The 21975-nt window shown below is 38.0% G+C and overlaps 1 protein-coding gene across 2 annotated transcripts in view; it reads right to left on the bottom strand.

Annotated features, from left to right (window-relative positions):
• AFG1L (AFG1 like ATPase) overlaps window positions 1-21975 on the bottom strand; it is a 208482-nt gene that overhangs the window by 7502 nt on the left and 179005 nt on the right. The window contains exon 12 of one of the 2 annotated variants that reach the window (XM_086707541.1): window positions 8353-9621. The exons of the other annotated variant lie outside the window; for it this stretch is intronic. Within the exon in view, the coding sequence (XP_086563667.1) occupies window positions 9436-9621 (186 nt within the window). The 3' untranslated portion in view covers window positions 8353-9435. Of the gene's footprint in view, window positions 1-8352; window positions 9622-21975 lie in introns of those variants that run through there. 2 annotated transcript variants of the gene reach the window in all.

The following is a 21975-nucleotide window of genomic DNA, read 5'->3' as shown; positions in this document are numbered from 1 at the left end:
CCTTGAGTTATTTGCATCAAAACTTCTTCCAGAAATGTAGGTATGACTATGTTCCTGGGAGAATTAGGGACTTGTGACAAGGAGAGACAGTCATTTCCACTACAGAGCCCATCTATTTAAGCCTATACTCTCCCGGCAACCAGCTGAATCCAGTCACTCAGGAAAGTAGACCTCTCATGGAAGTGTGGGGAGGTGAGAGTAAATCAGAGAGTGAAGCTCTGGGGAAGTGGTTCCCTCAAGCGAGAGCAGCTTCTAAGAAGGATGCAGCAGTTGGGGCGCCTGGGTGGCTCAGCTGGTTGAGCGTCTGACTTCCGCTCAGGTCATGATCTCACAGTTCATTAGATCGAGACTTGAGTCAGGTTCCGCACTGACAATGTGTGAGATTCTCTCTCTCTCTCTCTCTCTCTTTCCCCCACTCATGCATTCTCTTGCTTTCTCAAAAATAAATGAATAAACTTAAAAAAAAAAAGCATGCAGCAATTATCAGACCCTGAGCAAAGGCGCACGAGACTGGAGACAGGGCACAAAGAAGCACAAAGAATGTCCTGGCTCCTTTGGAAATCTGCTTAGAGATGTCCCTTCTCCACATCTCCTCTCACCAACCAGGTACCAAATGGGGCTGGAAGAGGGGACCCTTGCCTTTCCCATTTCCCTCCCTGGCTGGACAGCCTTTACCTCCAGACCCAGTGCCTGGCCTTAGCTGAGGCTCCCCAACTCACTTGGCCATATAGGGACTCTACTGTGGGGTTGTTGGTTTGTTTAACCTTGGCTGTCTTCAAGGGAACCCTGCTGTCAAGCCTGTTGTTAAGAACCAGGAGTGAATACTCAGTCTGTTACTTATTAACTGTGCACCTTTGGCAAGCTACCTAATCTTTCTCTTCCTTTAGTTTTTTTTTTTTTTAATGTTTATTTTGAGAGAGAGAGAGAGAGAGAGAGAGAGAGTAAGAGTAAGCAAGCGGGGAGGGACAGAGAGAGAGGGACAGAGAGAATCCCAAGAACTCCTTCATGCTGTAAGCGCAGAGCCTGATCTCACAAACCCATGAGATCATGACCTGAGCTGTGGTCAAGAGTCAGATGATCTGACTGAGCCACCCAGGCACCCTCTCTTCCTTTAGTTTTCCCATCTATAAATGGGAGTTTGATTCCTATCTCACAGGATTGTGAAGATGACACAAAATAATACAGGCAAAGCATTTACCACAGTGCCTCGGGCATACATTAGCACTCAAATCACTTTGGCTGCTTTTTATTTTCATTATCTTGAGCTCAAATGATTAGGCTCAATACAGACAAGTTGAGGATGTAAAGTGTCGCTCTAAATAGGACCAGTTAGCGTTGCTCCCCCATCCACCATATCCAAACCCCTAAATCAGTCTTTGTGCATTTGCCAGTCCTCAGTCACAGCAGGGACCAAATGAGCCTGTGGAATCCCCTAGAAGGAAAACAATTCCCTAAAGGGGGAGGGGGAAGGCAAGATACAGCGTGTAACTCATACAATAGGACACTCGCTCTGAGGGTGACACACTACTTTTTTAAGATCAGTGAGAATTTAGTGTCTCATCTTTTGTAAATCAGAAAGTATATGTAAAAAAATGTAAAATCTCATCTTAGGTATGTAGTTATGTATAATTAAACTCGTTCTTTATGCACGGATGTGATTTCTATCAGTATAACTACATGCCCAAGGAAAATCATCATCAGAAGTGCACTGGAGTGCCTAGGGCAACTGAAAATCAGAATTTTGCCCACTCAGCTATTTTTACAAATTATATACCTTTATCAGTAGGTTCTACATTTGCCATTATATTAGCAAATATCATATCCCTAAAAAATTACGTGCTCATTCATGTAAAGAAAATTAAGCTTTATACAGTTTAAAACAATGGTTAAAAAAAAAAACAAACAGTGGGCACTGGGGAGTGACTGTTTAATGGATACTGAGTTTCAGTCTGGGAATATGAAAGTGTTCTAGAGATGAACCGTGGTGGGGGCTGCACAACAGCACGAATGGACTTAATGCCACTGAACTTCACTCTTAAAAATGGTTAAATGGCCAAAAAAAAAAAAAAAGGCAAATTTTATATTATATATTATTTTACCACCACCACCACCACAAAAAACATTAAAACTAGTAAAGGTTATTCACTGACAAAGAAATCCCAACTTAGGCTGCAGAGAGGTAACAATATAATTTTTTCTTTAAAAGCATAAAAAGAGGGGCACCTGGGTGGCTCAGTTCAGTTAAGCCTCTGACTTCTGGTCCATGAGTTCAGTTTGTGAGTTTGAGCCCTGCATCAGGTTCTGTGCTGTCTCCTCAGAGTCTGGACCCTGCTTCAGATTCTGTGTCTTCCTCTCTCTCTGCCCCTCCCCTGCTTGCACGTTGTCTCTCTTTCTCAAAAATAAAAAAAAATAAACACTAAAAAAAAAATATATATATATATACATTATATATATATATATGTATAATGTATATATAAGAAGAAGGGCACCTGGGTGACTCAATTAAGCACCCGACTCTGGATTTCGGTTCAGGTCATGATCTCATGGTTCCTGAGTTCAAGCCCTGCGTGGGGCTCTGTGCTGACAGTGCGGGGCCTGCTTGGGATTCTCTGTCTCTGTCTCTATTTCTCTCTCAAAAGATAAATAAATAAACATAAAATAATAATAAATAAGTAAGTAAATAAATAAAACCTAAGAATGAAATGTATTAATTGAAGGAGGACATCATTAACCAAGGAAATCAGCTCCAACATTAGATTAATATTAATCTAAAATGTGAAATCTTTAGTAAAGAGTGTTTTCTTATACTAGATTCAATGTTTAAGTATCCAAGAAGTGATAAACTCTCAGAATTGATTTTGGTGAGAGATGGGTTTGTTTTTTTATTACTCAGAAATGCGATTTTTCATCAATAAAATAAAGTTGTGGGCAAAAACATACTTTATACTTTGGAATTGTTGGTCACATCCAGTCATGCGACCTTGAGCAAGTGTCTCTGAACTTCCATCTCCTCATCTGTAAACTGGGGATCATAGCAGGACATGTCTCACAGGTTTGTCCTGAAGCTTTGCTGTACTGACTGCGTGTAAAATCTTCTAACAATGGCCGTCACATAGTAAGTGCTCAATAAATGTTAGTTATTAAAGTGGTCATGTGAAAAGCACATTTATTTTATTAATTTATTAATATAATTTTAAATTAATTTTAAGAGGTCACATGAAAAGCAAATGAAATGGTATCTGCACAGTACCTATGTGGCATACAACAGATATTTAATGAATAGTAGCTACTCTTCTAGTAACTATCAAATAACCTTTTCCTGAGCTCATGAGGCCAGGGAGCCCAAACAAGTGAATAGTTCGACTCCAGTTTGCTTCTGCCTTTTCACTCAGGAGGTAAAAGCTGCGGTCTCTGTCAGCCAGGCACATTAGCACTCCATGAAGTCATATTTACAGATGACAAAAATAGCATGTCTCAGGCCAGCCCCCTCCCACTTTTTTGGTAATACCATTAGCACTACAGGTGGGGGAAGGCGCCAGGCCCACAGAATGAAGAGCGCCTACCCCCAGCACATGGCACCATGGCACATAGGAAGTGCTTAATACTTACTGAATGAATTAGCAAATGAATGTGTGAATAAAACACAACACAGCCCAAGGAGCAGACTTATTCTTTCTTTTATACCCATTTGTCTCCAAAATAATTGAACCACCTACAAAAAAACTCCTATTCTTTCTTAGTTGGCCCAAATTCCCCATTCCCAAGGCAAGCCTTTGTTGTATATCTTAGTATGTATGTAGGAAAAGTCTAGAAAGATATAGATCAAAATGTTAACAGTGGTTATCTTTGGGTGGTGGAATCAAAGATTAATTTTGTTATACCTTTTTGATCTCCCCCCATCCCTGCCCCATGAACTGTGTTACTTTTAAATAACAAAAATAGTATTTCTGGTGGGGGGTCATTTTTTATAATTGGAATCTTATCCCCTATCTCATATGTGTGAGATCATAATATCAGTTTTTTCATGGACATTTTTTCCCCCAAGGTTTTCTTCATCATGGAAGTATTATTTTTTCAGGGACATTTAAAAAGAAAATAAAACATAAGGCTGAACATATATTTTCTCCTATACAGTCTGACAAAAGGATAAGGGATTTCATATTTGGGGTGAAATTTGACTTTAGTTATATAGTTATGTTCTTCACACTAGGAAAACCAGACAGAGGGGATGAGGTGAATGGTAGCATCTCCCAATAGTTCACGTTTAGCTTTTGTGGCCAAGCGCCAGAGTTCCCTGATCAAAGGCCTAGTGATGTCAAAATCCATTTTGTCACAGCCCAGATTGATATATTTCCATTTATGTCATGTTTTAATTTGAGCAAATTTTCTCCATGCAAGCTTGATGATGAATGTGCTGTATTCCTTTTCTCCATAAATGTCAGACATCTAGTCCATCTGTACCTGTATATTGCCTCTGCTCCATGCTCCATCATTCTTCTCCTTCTGGTACTCTAAGAGAACCTAAGCTAAACTTCATATTCTCCATTGCTTTTATCCTTTATTTTGTATTTTCCCTTTTTCAGTTCTTCATGACTCACCGTGGATAGCTTCCTCTGACCCATATTCTAGTCCACTATATTTCTCTTTAGCTCTGGTTTATTTGCTCTTAAACTCATCCATTGAGTTGTTTTGGTTATTGTACTTTATAGGTCTAGAATTTCTATTGGTTCTTTCCAAAGCCGATGTACCTTTCTAGATCCCTACACTTAAATTTCCAAGCCTATTAAAAAAAAATCTCTTTGAATATGTAAGGTTAGTTGTTTAAAATAGAGACTCATAATTCCAATATCTGGAGTTCCTAATTTTATCATTTGTTCTTGTTCTTGTTCACATCCACAGTGTCTTGTCTCCTCATATGTTTGCTTTGTGTATCCTCGTATATCTTGGGAAAAAAAAAAAAACACTCATAGAAGTAAAGGCAAGTTCGAGGCTTGAAGTATTCTGAGTCACTTGGCTCACTGAATTTGACCGAAGTCCACGAGAGAGCTAGCTGACTTCTAGTTCACACTTATTCCTAGCATTCAGTCCTTCAAGGTTCCATCCAAAGTGGGGGTAGTTTACTAGGTCCCCATCCTGGGCTGGTCCTAAACTCTGACTTTTGTCGTGCTGATCCAGTGAGGCTGCCAAAAGTAAGCTCAGTTCAACTCAGCTCATTTTTTTTTAAAGATTGCTAGCACTCACCACTATCCATGTTTTCCTCATCTTCTTGGGCACCCAGCTAGACACTATTCCCCAGACTCTCTTGCACTTAGGTGTGGCCGTGTGATCAGGTTAAGGCCAGTGGAATGTAAAGGAAAGTGATCTGCATGGCTTCTAGATCTGGCCCACAGGATCCTCACTGCCTTGACTTACCTGCATGCTGAACAGAGAGCTCTGAGGACTCGAAGGAGGGGTGGAAGCACAACAGGGACAAAGTCTGGTTCCATGAAGGACCACATGGAGCAGTGTCCTGGCCAACTTACACTGGATGGTGATATGAGCAAGAAATACACGTTCATTTATTCAGCCTCTGAGATTTGGGGTTGTTTGTTTCAGCAGCTAGCTTATCCTAATTCTTATTTCATCCATCTTCCTTCATCATCCTAACGACAGGATCAGTGCAAATTACTGACAGAGTCCACCATTATTGGAAGTGGAAGACTTTCTCACATTTCCTAGGTGGATAAGGATTCTTCTTCACACAAGATGGTCACTATCAAAAATTTCTCTTCAAGTTTTCTTCGGATTATCATTAAAATTTTTTAATCAGGAACTGCACTTATCCATTTCAAATCAAAGCTGGTTTTTATTTATTTTTAAAAATTTTTTAATGTTTTTATTTATTTTTGAGAGGGGGAGGGGCAGAGAGAGAGGGAGACACAGACTCTGAAGCAGGCTCCAGGCTCCAAGCTGTCAGCACAGAGCCCGACGCGGGGCTCGAACTCTCGGACTGTGAGATCATGACCTGAGCTGAAGTCGGATGCTTAACCGACTGAGCCACCCAGGCACCCCCAAAGCTGATTTTTAAAAAGTTATGTTAATGGAGGCAACTTTTCTCATTACAAATTTGAAAAGATGTTAAAGTTTTGTTCAAATGTAATATTTGATGCATTTTAAATATGTCTGTAAGTTTATTTTTCTTCTGATTATATAACAGAAATTTAGTAAACACTTTCATCGAAACACATATAGATGCTGACAAATTATCTCATCTAGCCCTGTGCACCCTCCAAATGGTATCTCATCTAGCCCTGTGCACCCTCCAAATGGTATCTCATCTAGCCCTGTGCACCCTCCAAATGGTATCTCATCTAGCCCTGTGCACCCTCCAAATGGTATGCTGCCACAGGACTACTCACCCTTACTTCCCCTAGTATTCGATATTTAAATATGCTTGGGGCATTCAAGTGCAACTTAAAAATTCTCTTAAAAAATTTTCAGTTTAAACCCATTTAATATATTTTTGGAGAAATAAAGAATGCCTTTGTGGGGTAGTCTAATTATCATAATGGTTCCAATTGTTCTTGCCTCCTTGTCTACACTCTTTAGATTGTGACTTTCCATCTCTTCCATGTCTTAGCATCTGTCTGCCCAACTCCTCAATCTGGGCCAGACTTGTATTTACCACAACCAATAGAATGAGGCTAAAGTCACAATTTTCCAGTTCTGAGCTTAGGTCTCAAGAGGCTTTGCACACTTCTGCTCATTCTGTTGCAACAGCTGGGCTGGACTCCCGATGAAGGAGAGAGCATAAGAAGAAGAGCCAACTGTCTAAGCTGAGAAAACAGCTGAGGCCAGCCTCCAGCCTGCTGCCCCACCTGCCCATAGTAGATGAGAGAACCCAACCAAGATCAGCAAAGCTGACTGCAGATGCATAAGTGAATCCAAAATATATTAAAAGAACTTTCCAGCTAAGCCTGTAGATTAGAGAGCAATAATAAAGGCTTATTTTTTTAAGCTACTGAATTTTGGGGGTGATTTGTTATGTAGCAATAGCTAACTGAAACACTATACTTGCTACAGAGAGGTTTATTAGGAAAAGCCCATATTTCAAAAGTCCTTAGCAAGTCCAGCACACGTAGAAAAGTATGTCTAGCTTTTGTAGCAAGATTGGTCTTATATAATTGATGAGGATATGTAAAGACACATACTGTCATTTGTTTTATGTTCATTTATTTTTCTTAATCAATTATGGCATTTTTATGGTGTAGCACAGAACTCATGTCTAAAAATAAAACTTGGTGATTAACTGTATACAAGAGCTAGAAGGAAAAAAAGCTAGAAAATTATGTGGCATCCCAATAGAATACCAGAAGACATGGACCAATCAAATAAAAACAGAAAGTCACAGAGAAAAAACAAGCTGGCATGAAAAAGGCAACTGAGAGAGATAAGGACTGACTGCAATGAAACTAAAATTATAAGAGCATTCCAACAGAAAATTGGACACAGGATACGAATACATAATTCCTGAACCAAAAGCAAAGTCGAAGAGGCTAATAAACAAATGAAAAATATAGTCAAGCTCACTAGTAACCAAAGAAAGACAAAATAAGAATGATATATCATTTTTCATATAGCAATTTTGCAAAGAAAAAGAAATTATACTACTCAATGCTGGCAAGTAGGTAATGAGACATCCATTGCTGCTAAGAGAGTAAATTAGTTCAGATGCTCCAAAAATATTTTGTTGGATTGTATTAAGAGCCCTAAAAGAAGTCATCGACTTGACCCAATCATTCTGTTTCTAGAAATCAATCTACAGGAAGTGACCAGAAATCCAACCAAAGGCTATATACAGGATTATTTATAACTATGTGAACTAAAAGCAACTTTAAAATAAAACACCAGAGGAAAGGCTCAATAAATTATGGCATGCTGACATAATGGAACATATTGCCAACAAATAATAATGTTTACGAAACATATGTTATGATATGAAAACATGCTTATGATAAAAAGCTAAGTGAAAAACTCATACTTCAACATTATAATTATACTAAGGTACCTATTTTGCTCAAAATATATATGTAGGAAAAAGACTACGTAAAAATGCTAACAATTGTTATAGATAGTGACAGACTTAGAAGTCTATATTTTATAATATTTTATGATCTTTATTTTATAGATTTTTCTGCATTTTCCAAAAGGGAAATAAAATATATTGTGACAAAAGAGTAAAAAGTGAATGATGTAGCAAAACAATGTTGAAGATCTTTACTGATTGCAAAGTATACTCTTTGGTTTTGTTTTTCAGCTGTTTAAAAAAAAAATTTTAACGTTTATATCTTATTGAAAGACAGAGCATGAGCATGAGGGGCAGAGAGAGGAGGAGACACAGAATCTGAAGCAGGCTCCAGGCTCTGAGCTGTTAGCACAGAGCCCGACATGGGGCTCAAACTCACAAACTGTGAGATCATGACCTGAACCAAAGTCAGACACTTAACCAAGTGAGCCACCCAGGCGCCCCTGCTTTTCAGTTATTTAATCCTCTGCCTCTTCCCTAATAATCATGAAGAGTGAATGTGTAAAACAGTCACCGCAAACGCATACACTAAAGAGCTTGAGGAGTTACAAATCTATTCAAAGCTGCAGTTGCCACCCTCATTTACTCCACTGTACGAGACTGGGAGTCCCAGGAGGGTCAGTACTATCTTGTCCACCCAAGTGTCTGGGGCACCTACCAGCCCAGGGAACACGATCTCGCATAATACAAGACTAGTGAACAAGTAAACACATGATCACCAAGTCTTCTTCAGAACCAATGGTAACTACTGAATGCTTAACAAATACAAATTTGGTACTAACTCTCACAAGAACTTCGCAAAACACAAAGATACATTTCTCTACTCTTCTGACCTAACACACCACAAAATTGCATGCACATGATCTCTATAGCAGTTGTAAGTATTTATACTTTTGTTTGCATTAGTTGATCCTCTTATGTAAGTAAACCATAGCATAAGACACCTTTTGAAACCATAATTAGTATTATAAATTCATGCATTGTGTCCTATGAATAATTAAAGCATATGATTATTTTCGACTACTAAATGCCACTTCAGTTAGTAGCATCCTTGAGTATGTTATTCTAGCTCAAAATTCAAGTAGCATTATCTAATGCAGATTCTTCTTATGATAGATAATGATGGCACTCTCCATCTTTCTACCTGAGCAATTAAAAAGTTTAATAGTCTCTGATGTGGCTGGCTATCTGAATAATTTTCTAAACAGAAACAATTAAAATCTACTTATTCGATGGTTTGTGCATTCTCGACTATTGTTTCAAACTCTTTGTTTCTGTGGAAACCTGATGAAAACCTAAAGAACTTTAAATCTATAATGAGTTTGCAAAGAGCATTTGTTTTCCTTAATTACTGCGAGTATACAGCTGGATTATATGTAGCACAGTTTTTCTAAAAAACTTTTAGGAATAAAGAGCTTGCCTGCTGTCTTCTTTCTCCTGTATGAGAAACGGCACAGCTGTCTGCTTCGGTTTGACCCTGGTGCCAGGAGCGGGGATTTTCTCAAAGCCACACCAGTGTGAAATGCACGAGCGTTACCACCAGGCTGCCTTCTGCCCTGCAATGAGCGGTTGGTCCACTTCAGCACACACGAATGAGCTGTCAGCTTGAGTTTCTTTTTTCTCTGCCTGGCTAATGCTTGCTCTGCCACCATTATTTCAGCTCAAGTAGGATGATTATTATTTCAAGCGCTGTCTAGATTATATTGTCCTAAGGGTTACTCTTTATCTGTATAGACTTCTCTTTATAAATTCCTTGTAGTGCTACCCTGATAGCCCCTCATTACACAAGTATGCACGGCATCTTGCTTTGTGTATACAGAAATGACAATACATCATATCTTAAAGAAAAGTGCTTTTTAATAGGGAAAAAAACACTTTAATTAGGATGAATGCATCCTTTTCAAAACAAACTAAAAATATCATATGAATTTGTTACAACAACTATGTGCACCAAATCAATAAAGATAATAACTAGAAAAACAAAGCACTGAAATATGTGTATTTGTAGAGTACATAATTTCCCAAGACTGGTAATACGGCACCTTAATATGAGAAATCACATTAATATGAAGTCCCTACCATCCAACTGGGAAATAGCTCACTATTCCAGAAAATACTACCATCTCTTACACACTCTACTTCAGAAAATGTTCTCTGGTGTGCTGAGGGAAAGATTTACTCCTTGACTTAGAGTCTCAATGGCAGGAAGGCTAGTTCTCCCCAAATCTACCGGATCTTTAGCAAACTCTCTATCCCCTCGAGATAATGATGGGCTAATGCAGTACTCTTTTGGGGTTGTGTGTGTCATTTTTAATGGAGTGTATAATAACAATGGCAACAAAAAAATCTATGTGGCAAACCAGAGGTGATTGCACTCTTTCCTCACTCTGACTTGACTAGCTTTCTGTATGTAATAAATCTCCAAATTCTGGAGATACCTAAGTCTGGAGATTCCAGAACTGACAACTTTCTTAAAACACAAACCACATCAAATCAGATCTATTGAGTACCTGCTGGATGAAAAGCACTGCGCTGGGTTTATTCCCAGGAATATTTCCAGTTCATTTAGGAAATATAAACTCCAGCAACTGTCACAAAAATATTTGATTTATAGCCTGTCGCACAGAAAACCAAAATTTTTATGTATTTTCTTGGAGCTGTATTGATGCTTACATTCAGTGGTGCCTCTTAATAATGATGATGATGCTAACGATTTCCTACTTTTTCACATTCTTCTAACGCTGTGTTTTTAAGTTATCTCCACATTTTTCCTGTTTTTTTTTTTTTTTTTTTTACTAATTACTTCATCATTACTGCATTTTACAAACTCATTTATGAAAACAATACAGTAACAACCTCCTTCTAATTTCCCACTGGTAAAAAGATTTTGTTAGCTGGTTTAAAACAAATGGAAATTTAAACATTATTATTAATGCCTCAGACATTATATCTGATTGTACAGACGACAGAGGTAATAATGTATGTGGCCAAGGCTGAAATGTTTCATCCCTTATGTTTTCTATTTTTTAATATAATGATTTTAATAAGAATGTATACAGTAATGATGAAGTAATTAGTAACAACATGATTCCACCAAATTCACTGAAATCAGTAACTGAAGACTAGCACTTGATCATTAACATAGTCAAGCCATCCTGCGTATCCCCTCGGTAGAGGGCAGTATTTGCTACATCTCTGTTGGAGGAAAGACCGTTCTAAATTTGCCTGGCTTTGAGATCTATCCAGAAGAAATTTGAAAGATTACCCCCAAATGAGGGTCTACACCTTTGCTACTGGTTCTAAACGTGCGTTTGAAAAGAAAGGTTCATCAATGTAAACTCCTTCCTTTGGAAATCAAAGCAAGGAGGCACGAAAAGTGACATTTAAGACACTAAAAAGCAAGAGGATATAGAATAGCAAGTAACCTATTTTATTTTATTTTGGGGGGGGCACAAGTGGGCAAGGGTCAGAGAGACAGAGAGAGAGAGAGAGAGAAAGAGAGAGAGCGAGCGAGAGGGAGGGAGGGAGGGAGGGAGGGAGGAGGGAGGGAGGGAGAAGCGGGGCACACCCAAAGCAGATTCATGTTTTTACCCAAAGCAGGGTTTGTGCTCACCAGATGTGGGACTCTGAAGTCACGAACCATGAGATCATGACCTGAGCCAAAGTCAGATGCCTAACAACTGAGGCACCCAGGCACCTGCAAGTAACTTATTTTAAATTTGAGGATGATGACTTCTGAAACTGTTAAAGTCTTACAAATGCAGAGATTTTGTTATTTTTGTTTTGCTTTTCCCTGTGAGAGTTCACAGACTCTCCCCAATCCTCTTAGACTTGGATACTGAAAAAGCCTAATCAGAGTTGGAAAAGAAATGGATATCAAAGAATTTTTCTTCCTCCCACTCTTCTGCTTTCAAAATCATGGAAATACTTGGTGAAAAATACTAATTAATATTCTAAAGATACTAAAAAGTTAATTAGAGCAAGGCTGAATGCCTCTCTGTGCTGTTAGATACACAAAGGGCCAAATGCTTCAGAGTAAGACCAATAGAATTCTTCACTCCATCTTCTTACCAAAAAGACAACCTTGAATTATCTGCTACTCAACTTTTATTAAAATATACAACATTCATGAAAGGTTTGAACATGAGTCTATCCAACCTCCAAGCATTTATCCAATTTCTAAGCAATTTCTCTGGATCAACCTGATAATAGAAAAGCTTACTTATAAGGCATTTTTGACCTCTTATAGCACTAGTTTCATTGAATAGTACTTTGTCATAAGGGCCCCAGCTTGTTTATAAGAATCTGTGTGATACAAACTTGTACTGACAGCAGAAATAGTGCTGAGAAAACTGTCTGCCGGCATCTTTTAGAAGTCCCTATGGGTCCAAGTGCTAGAAAAAGCTTCACTTCTCCTGAGTAACTAATTTTATGTCTTATAACTTACTGAACATCTTTCCCCCTCTTTGGGAGAAGCTGACAGCTGATATAATTGTTCAGTGTAAGAACCTTGTAGAGGTTTATGACATGGATTTACATATACTAAGTTTTCCTTTCAACTTAATTATTCTCTATTTTCTCTTTGCCCTGCTTTTTAAAAAATCTACATAATTCTATTTGTGAGTATATGTGTATATCTGTAATATTTTTTGCTACAAATAAATACATGCCTAAATTATTCTTTTTCTATTTCTTTTTAAGGCTTATTTTGTTATTTAGTTTGCTTTAATTAGATGGGAAGCAAAAGGGAATCCGGGAAATAAAATGTAAGAACTTTTGATACTCAACAGCAGTACATCTTTTAAGTCTGTTAGTTAACAGACTAACTTAAACTCACTTATATGTGGAATCTAAAAAACAAAAAACAAAAAACTCATAGAAAAAAGAGATCAGATTTGTGGTTACCAGAGGTGGGGAGCTGGGAGGAAGGGAGATGGAGGAATGTGGTTAAAAGTTGCAAACTTTCAGTTATGAGACAATCACTCTTCCTTTTCTTTTTATCTATATGAAATGATGGATGTTAAGTAAACCTATTGTGGGTAATCACATTTCACAATATATGTAAGTCAAATCATCATGCTGTACACTTTAAACCTTATACGGTGATGTATGTCAATTATTTCTCAATAAAACTGGGGGAAAATGTATGTAAGATAATTTTTGTATCTCCATGTAAGTGTGAAGGATAATTTATATTTTACAGAGTTTTTCCACATATATTAAGGCTGGAAAACAGTAAGATTAGGTTAAGAGCAGAGGCTTGTTATATTCATCTATTAACACATTTTACATAGTAACCTCCAAATCCCAAGATGTTACCAATCTAGTAAATTACTTCCATTTAAAAAAATTCTTCAAGGGGCGCCTGGGTGGCTCAGTCAGTTCAGTGGCCGACTTCGGCTCAGGTCATGATCTCGCGGTCCGTGAGTTCGAGCCCTGCGTCGGGCTCTGTGCTGACAGATCAGAGCCTGAAGCCTGTTTTAGATTCTGTGTCTCCCTCTCTCTGACCCTCCCCCGTTCATGCTCTGTCTCTCTCTGTCTCAAAAATAAACAAATGTTAAAAAAAATGTTTAAATAAAAATAAAAATAAAAAAATTATTCAAGAAATGGTGGGAGATTTTAGTTGTTTCTAATGTCCCTTTGATTCAGCTGTACTAGGACCCTGACTCTGTTTCCTTCCACTAAATCCCATCGTAAGATTTTCCAATCCCCATCCACACCCCTCATCTCTTCCTTTTTCACTGTCAGTTCAGGTGATTTCATGGACTCCTTTCAACTTCAAACTAACACATCTCTATAAATGACTTCCAGATCTGTATCTTCAGTCTTAGATTTCCAGTTGCTTGTAAGTCCCCTTCTCCTATATCAGGTATTTGTCAAGGGTCCTGCCATCCTTCTGGTCATCCGAACTGAAAACATCAGAGCCCTAGGTGGCATGCCCTTGGCCCTGAGACCTCTCGGCATCCGATCTTACATATTTCCCTCATATTCATCTTGTTCTTTCCAATCTATCATGTACACCTGTTTTTTAGGGGGCAACTGGGAGCACAGATTCGACCCATGTTCTGCATTCCAAGCCACAGACCCTGATGAGGGGTAGCATCAATCTAGAGGAAGGGGCACATAAGGGCATGATTTGCTCACTTAGCTCCATGCCCATCTTGGGGAGCTTTATCTAATGCACAAAGGTTCCATATATGGTAGCAGCAGAGACAATCTTATACAACTTTGGCAGATTATCCAATATAGATCTGTTAAAAAATGACAAGTTTTTTTTTATGCTGATGAAGGTTCTAATTCAAACTCTACCACCTGATATGCAAGCCCCTTTATACTGACTTCAACCCATCTATTCTGGCTGAGTGCAAACCACTCTCCTACATACTATCTAAATTCCAGCCATGACCCTTAAATTGTCTGGAAAAAGAGTTCTTGATTGTTGGGTGATTTTTCTTTTTAGTAGTTTAAAGATGATATTGCACTGTTTGTCCATTGCTTCTTGATAGGAAGTCTTCAATCATACTGTTGTGCCCCTGGCTGCCTCGAAATTTTCTCTATCTTTGGTTTTCAACAATTTGACTATGATGTTCCTAGGAGTGATTTTCTTTGTACCTGCTAGGGGTTTGTTGAGGTTCTGGGATCTGTAAATTTATATCTTTTCTTAAATTTGGAAAAACTTCAGCCATTATTTCTCTAAAAAACGTTTCCACCCCATTCTCTCTTTTCCTTCTAGGACTCCAATGATATAGTTGATTTTTGACATAGTTTATGTCATGAGGTTTTGCTTTTTTTTCTCCTCAACACTTTTGTTTTTCAGATCATTGCATAATTTCTATTGACCTATCAGTTCACTGACTCTACTCTTCTACAGTTTGGTATGAAGTACAATAAACTTAAAAATTTTTAGATCTAGAATTCTCAACTTTTAGTTTTAGAATTTCTATTTGGTTTTTTTAGTTTCAATTTCTTTGCTAAGATTTCCTATTTGTTTATTCATTATCAGTATATTTTCCCTTATATCCTTGACTGTAGATATAAAAAAAAAAAAAAACACTTTAAAATCCTTCCCTCTAATTCCAACATCTGTATCCTCTCAGGGTCAGTTTCTGTTGATTATCATTTCTCTTTTAAAATGGATCAGATTTGCCTGTGTCTGCACACAGCTAGCAGTTTTGGATTGTATTCTAGATAAGGTGAATGATATGTTGTCAGAGACTTGGAATTCTTTTTATTCTACCAAAGTATATTGATTTTCTATTGTTGCTATTTTAGCAGGTAATTAACTTGGCTAGTCCCAAACTCCAAACTCTGTCTCCTCTATGATGAGCAGCACCTGAAGTCTCTGTTCAGTATTTTTAGTGTTAGCTGTGCATGTGCAGTTCACAGGTCAGCCCAAGATTTGGGCAGTCTCTGTGAAGAACTCTGGGCTCTTCCTCTGTGGTTCTCTCTGTTCCATCATTTCTTTTCTTATTTTCCAGCTCTCTTCTCATTCCTCAAGCCAGGAATATTTCAGGTTTCTACTGAGTTTTAGATGTTCCATATGAAAACAACTGTGATCTCTTCTATGGCAAAAAACAAAACAAAACAAAACAAAACAAAAACCTACAAAAATAAGAAACTCACCAGTGTCTTTCCTTTCTTCCAAGTGATGCCTGAGCTTTCTCCCTGCTTTTGGTTGTTCAATAGTGCCTCCCAGAGAGTTATTTCTTAGATTTTGTCCAGAGTTACAGCTCTGATCTAAAGGTGGGTTAGTCAAATAGGTGCTACTCTGTCATTAACGGAAGTAGAACCCTCCTGAATCTTCAATTCTCTGAATATACTCTGCCATTTCCTACTTCCGTATTTTTCATAAAAACACAAAACCTCAGAGGAGGAAGAGATCAAAGGTTGCCCCCATGATGCCCTATTCTTAGGAACAACCAAACAGCTACCCTCACACTCTCTCCTCTCCATGCCAGCAGAATCTTCAACCCTGCAGCCTTTAAGGCCTAGTTCCTCTTTAATTACCCACAACTTTCTGCTCACACTGATCCAATAGTACTAATTATAATCTGCCTCACACTCCAGTGATCTATGTACTGATCATATTTTCTCTTCTAAATTCAAGTTGTGTGAGTGTACAGACTAACTCTTATTCACCTTAGTACCCCCTATAGCACCTAGAACTATGCCAGCCTTCCATTAAGTACTCAGGAAATATCTGTTGAATGACTAGAAAGAAGTACCATAAAATATAAAAAGGGTAGGGCTCTCTCTGTTACCTTGCATAAAAGGTAACAAACAATTACCTAGCATGTTGGTTTATTTATCCAAGTTTTCCTTCTTGAAAGAAGGGCATTTCCAAGGGGAGATACTATTTGCTGACCCACTAGAACATGCTGGTAAGTTACAACCTTTCCTAGAGTGTACTGCCCCATTAATCATCCTATTACTTTATGTACCAATCTAAATTGGTTTGAACAATTGAGCAATGTCCTGCTCAATCTAAAATGACTTCTTGTGGATCATGGTAAGAAGTCTAAATTTCTCTGCCTGGTCTTTATGGTGGATCTGTCTGAAATTTTCATGCTTATTCCTCTTTTCTAACATGTACTGTACTCTCATTAGGAAAGTATCTTCTGTTCCTCCTGAAACATTCAGTGTTTGGCTTCAGATTATGGTAAAATATCTTCACTTTGCTCATCTAAATTCTACTCACCTATCAAGGTCAAGATCAATTTCCTCCTTAAGTCTCATGTCTCCTCAGTCTTCCCAATCCTTACTATCCTTACTTTTAACTCCTGACGTAATCATAACATGTACTAATGAGCACAACTCCTCAAAATAGACTTGTTACAGCTCAAAAGAATGAAAGAAATTAGTTGTATCATTTTACAAATGAGATACTTGGACCCAGAGATGTTAAGTGACTTGCCCAAGGCCACTCAGCTACATAGTATCTGGGTAAGTACTGGAATTCCTATCTCTTGATTCGGTTGGGCCTCTTTCCACTCTACAACACTGTCTGGCATTTGTTCATGTTATTTCCTTTACTAAATTGTAAACTTCGTATACTTCTTTTATACTCCTCCTAACACAGTGGTATACCAATATGGAAGTACTTAAGAAATAGTTGCTGGCCACTAAATCAATGTAATAATCTTTGGAAGGGGGGAATCTTACACAACATATATTTCTTGGTTAACAATAAAAAGATAAAAGAGCTAAGTAATGTTTCATCCTAAAATACATAGAAATCTTACAGTTTTTTGATACTATAACTCATTTCTAGGTTTCTCTCAAAATCTTTGGCCTTAGTATCTTCAGGTTACTTTAAGAAACAAAAATAGTATATTCTAACAATTCTCAAAATTTTTTCTATAAAATACATTTCAAAGTCATAATATATCTATTGGAATATATTTTACTAAATATTCTAATTAGCAATGTACTAAGTAATTACTAATTCTGAGTCAACTGATCTAATCCAGAGGAAAGGTACTATGGAGAATATCAAGTCATGTATTTTATGGTGGGAAATAGAAAAACTTGAAAATTAAAAATCACGGAATTACTTTATATATAAAACTTCTGTTAAAAAATAATAATAATAATAAAAAGAGCCAGTTGGTAGGTAAGCATTAAAAAAGCCACAGTGTTAAAACTTTTAAAATTCAAACAAGTACCTATACAGTGAGGGCGCCTGGGCAGCTTAGTGGGTTAAGCGTTCAGCTTCAGCTTAGGTTATGATCTCATGGTTTGTGAGTTAGAGACCCACATCGGGCTCCGTGCTGATGGCTCAGAGCCTGGAATCTGCTTCAGATTCTGTGTCTCCCTCTCTCTCTCTCTGTCCCATCCCAGCTTGTGGTCTGTCTCTGTCTCTCAAAAGTGAATCAATGTTAGAAAAAAATTAAAAACTAAAGTACCTATAAAGTGTTTTACAGTCTTATTAATTGGTTGACCTATATTTCCTATATTTACCAATCTTGTCATTATACAGATCTTATGTTTAGAGAACTATTTCTGTTATTATTCCTGTTTTGCAGGTAGAGAAACTGAGGCACTGAGATGCTGAGTTACCATCCCAAGATCACATAGCTAGTAGGTGGCAGAGCCAGGACTTGAACTCCTTGGTAGTTTGCGAATTCAATTCTGTAGTTTAGAGTTGTGATACTCCAAGTCAGATCATTCAGTTTACTTTTATTTATTTATTATTTATTATTTATTTTTGAGAGAGTGAGAGAGCAATCACACGAGCACGGGAAGAGAAGTAGAAGAGGGAGAAAGAATATCTTAAGCAGTCTCTGCACGCGGAGCCCAACATGGGCCTCGATCTCATGAACTGTGAGATCATGACCTGAGCTGAAATGAAGAGTCAGATGCTTAAGTGACTGAGCCATGCAGATGCCCCAGATCATTTACTTTAAAATAATAATAATAAAAATTCTAATTTTGAAAAGCTAGTGACTTTAATTTTTAAAATTTTATTTCATACTTTTTAATCCTTGAGCAGGTAAATGACACATTCCTCTCAAAGACCAAAGCAAATATTGAATTAAATTAGCTTGTCATACTTTCTTACAAAAGTGATCTTAAAGGGAACATGAGGAGTTGTGTCTAATACTAAATCTGATCCTCAAAATAATTGTACTCTTAAGACAGATAACATATTGAAGGTATACAACACATTCATCCTTCCCTTGAGACACTCTGGGAATCCCTAGGTGCTTTCTCCCCATTATAGGGACCATGCACATTTCCACGGCAAATGAAAGCAAGCTTTCTCCCTCAGAGAAGCTTCAGGCAGCTGAGCCTAAGTAGTCAATGGCTTATAGACTTTAAAATTTTTGGCTATATGCTACATCACCTAAAGAGCTACGCTTGCCCTAGTTTGGGAACAGAAGGCGAGCAGGACTGTTCAGCCTCGCAATGAGCCCTGTAACAGAAAACCTGTCATATGGAGAGAGTAGGAAGGCATTCTCTCAACCCAGTTTTTCTTCATTCCTTCTGATTCTTCTTTACCCATCATGGAAATGGCCACGTTCAAGTGGCTATAGTTTTTAAATTTCTAATCCAGCCCTCCTTTATGGGCATTTCTCTAAAGGTCTTTTTTCTTTTTCCCTTTAAAACAGCAAAATACAACAATCATAACTTGTAACCCAGCAGATAGTTATTTCCTTGGAAGATACAAATCACCATCTACAATTAGTAAAAACTGATCCTTCAGTTCAACCTCCAAACTTGCTTGATCTTGAAAAATGCAAATAATGCTTATAAAATGTCATTTTAGCTTAGTTAACAAAATATGGATTAGAACAGCACCTATAAACTATATTCCTAGAATAAGCAGTGAACAAATTACTATTCATTTTCAGCATAACTTTCTTGATAAAGTTCTAGGATGCTAAAATAGTACATCCTGAACTTCACAATTTGGTTGTTCAACTACACAGAAAATATTTTTACAAAAATATTTAAGGATTTCATCAGTTTTTTTAAAAGCCTCTTTTCTCTTTTTTTTTTTTTAGTTTATTTACTTATTTTGAGAGAAAGAGTGCATGCACAAATGGGGGAGGAACAGAGAGAGAATTCAAAACAGACTCGGGACTCAAACTCACAAACCATGAGATCATGATCTGAGCCAAAGTCCAAGCATCAGACGCTTAACCAATTGAGCCACCCAGGCACCCCTCAAAATCCTCTTTTAATTCATAAATATTTAATTATTTTCTTTTAAAGCTCTTATGGTGTCATTATCCTTCTTTTTTTTTTTCTTTATCAAGTTGACCAATCTTCATTTGCATGGACAGGCTTGCTTTTTATCTACATTGTTAGGGTGTTTACTACCTCAGACAAGCAGTGACTTACTGGCAAAAGACTTAGAGGTGATGGATGGGGCATGGTTCTAGTATAAGCTGTGAGAGATGTTTGAGGAAAGGCTACATTTCTTTAAGTTTTTTAAAATATTTATTTATTTTTGAGAGAGAGAGAGAGAGAGAGAGAGTGTGTGAGTGGGAGAGGAGCAGAGAGAGGGAGACACAGAATGTGAAGAAGGCTTCAGGCTCCGAGCTGTCAGCACAGAGCCCGACATGGGGTTCAAACTCACAAACCGTGAGATCATGACCTGAGCCAAAGTCAGACACTTAACTGACTGAGCCACCCTGGCACCCCAGGATGGGCTACATTTTTAAGTGGTCAGTTCATTTGTGACTATTTTCTTGTTATGATAATTTTGCATTTCTTTGCAACCATATAACTATGGCAATTCAGATACTGAATACTTGCATAAAGAGGACTCTCGAAATCATTCAGTTTCAGATGTAACCTAAAATTCTTAATTAAGTATAATCTTCTGAGTCAGGCTAAATAGTTCAGTAAACAAAAACCATTCAGTAAATATAAAAACACATCCAACCCCAAGTAAAAAAGCAGGCATGTGTTGTATCTGGGACAGTCCCAGCTTTCGATGGCCTGGTTTTCTGGGAGGCTCTGAAAGCTTGAGACTTACCCAATTACCACACCTGATACCACCATGAAAGAAAACCTTTGGCAAGGAATGAAGGGGTTGATAGTCAGTAATGATTATTTTTGAGCCACGGCCCCTTCGAAGAAAAAATAATATTATAGACTTATACATTAGGTAGCAGTTTGTCTATTAGTGCCATCATAGATAAAAAAAGGTTTTGACTATAAGCCATAAGTAAAACTAAAGAGGCCCAGATCATTCCCCCCTTCCCACACCTCTCTCCCCTTCCCTGCTCCAAGCACATTTCCTCACATCTGCAATCCTGCAGGTTAACATCTAGCTTCTTGGTATCTTCAGGATTCTTTCTGCAAATCTACAATTCAATATGGTCATGTTCAGAAAAGCAAACCCAATTAGGAGAGCCTATAGCACTTGGATAATAATAAGGCAAACATTGCCATGTGTCATTCTAAATACTTTATATGTATTAACTCATTTAATATTTATAATAGGTAGGCACTATTATTGTCCCCATTTTATAGGTAGAAAAACTGAGGCACCAATGTGTTAAATTACTTTCCCAAGATCATATAATTAGCGAGCGGCTTGAACTCCTTGGTAGTTTGGGAATCAGACTCTGTGCTCTTAATCACCACACTCTATCCAAAAATGTTCCGGACAGGTTACATCAAATCTTCAATTCTGGTTCTACCATGAAGTACAGTCAGATACTTTGTGAGTTCCCACATCTGAGCTAACCTTTGAGCCTTTTATGGAGCATGAAGCTGGCTGTAGAACAGACATCCTCCAGTGTGAGAGCCCCCTCCCTGATGAGAACTTTAGTACAGAATTGTCCAACTCATGTGGCTTGGCATATCCACACGATCTGGTAGCTGTGCTACTGACCCTTGGGTACTCCTGAAAGCCATAAAGGATCTACACCTCCAGGCTAGGGACCTCAAGGCTTAGGCAGCCTCATTTCTTTACTCTTTAATAAGAATCTTACCATTTCTCTCTCCCTGTCATGATATGAAGAAGGTTGGGAAGCCCTGTTTCAGGGAACTGTAGAAGGATAAAGGAGAATATATTTGGGTGGTCTTTGTTCCCGGTCACTCCCCCCACATCAGAGCTACAGTAAAGGAAAGTGAGCAGATTCATCTCTATGGACATGACATGAACATTCAGGTTTCCTTTCCTTCCCTTGATACAGTTACTTGGCTCAAATGAAGAGCAAAGCAGAAGTCAGAAATACTGTTACTTAAGTCAGTGGCTCTCACAGTGCAGTTCTAAGATCTCTAGGGGTCCCTGAGACCCTTTCAGAGGTCCTTTGAGGCCAAAACTTGCAGTAATAATACTAGGACACTATTTACTTTTTTCACTGTGCTGACATTTTCAGTAATGGTGCAAAAGCAATGGTGGGTAAAACTTCTGGCACTTAAGCATGAATCAAAGCAGTGGCACCAAA

The sequence above is a fragment of the Puma concolor genome, chromosome B2 (assembly GCF_028749965.1).
Source record: "Puma concolor isolate L17-30 chromosome B2, mPumCon1.1.hap2, whole genome shotgun sequence".
NCBI lineage: Eukaryota > Metazoa > Chordata > Mammalia > Carnivora > Felidae > Puma > Puma concolor.
Note: the sequence above shows the minus strand (reverse complement) of the source record. Positions and strands in the feature narration are given on the sequence as shown.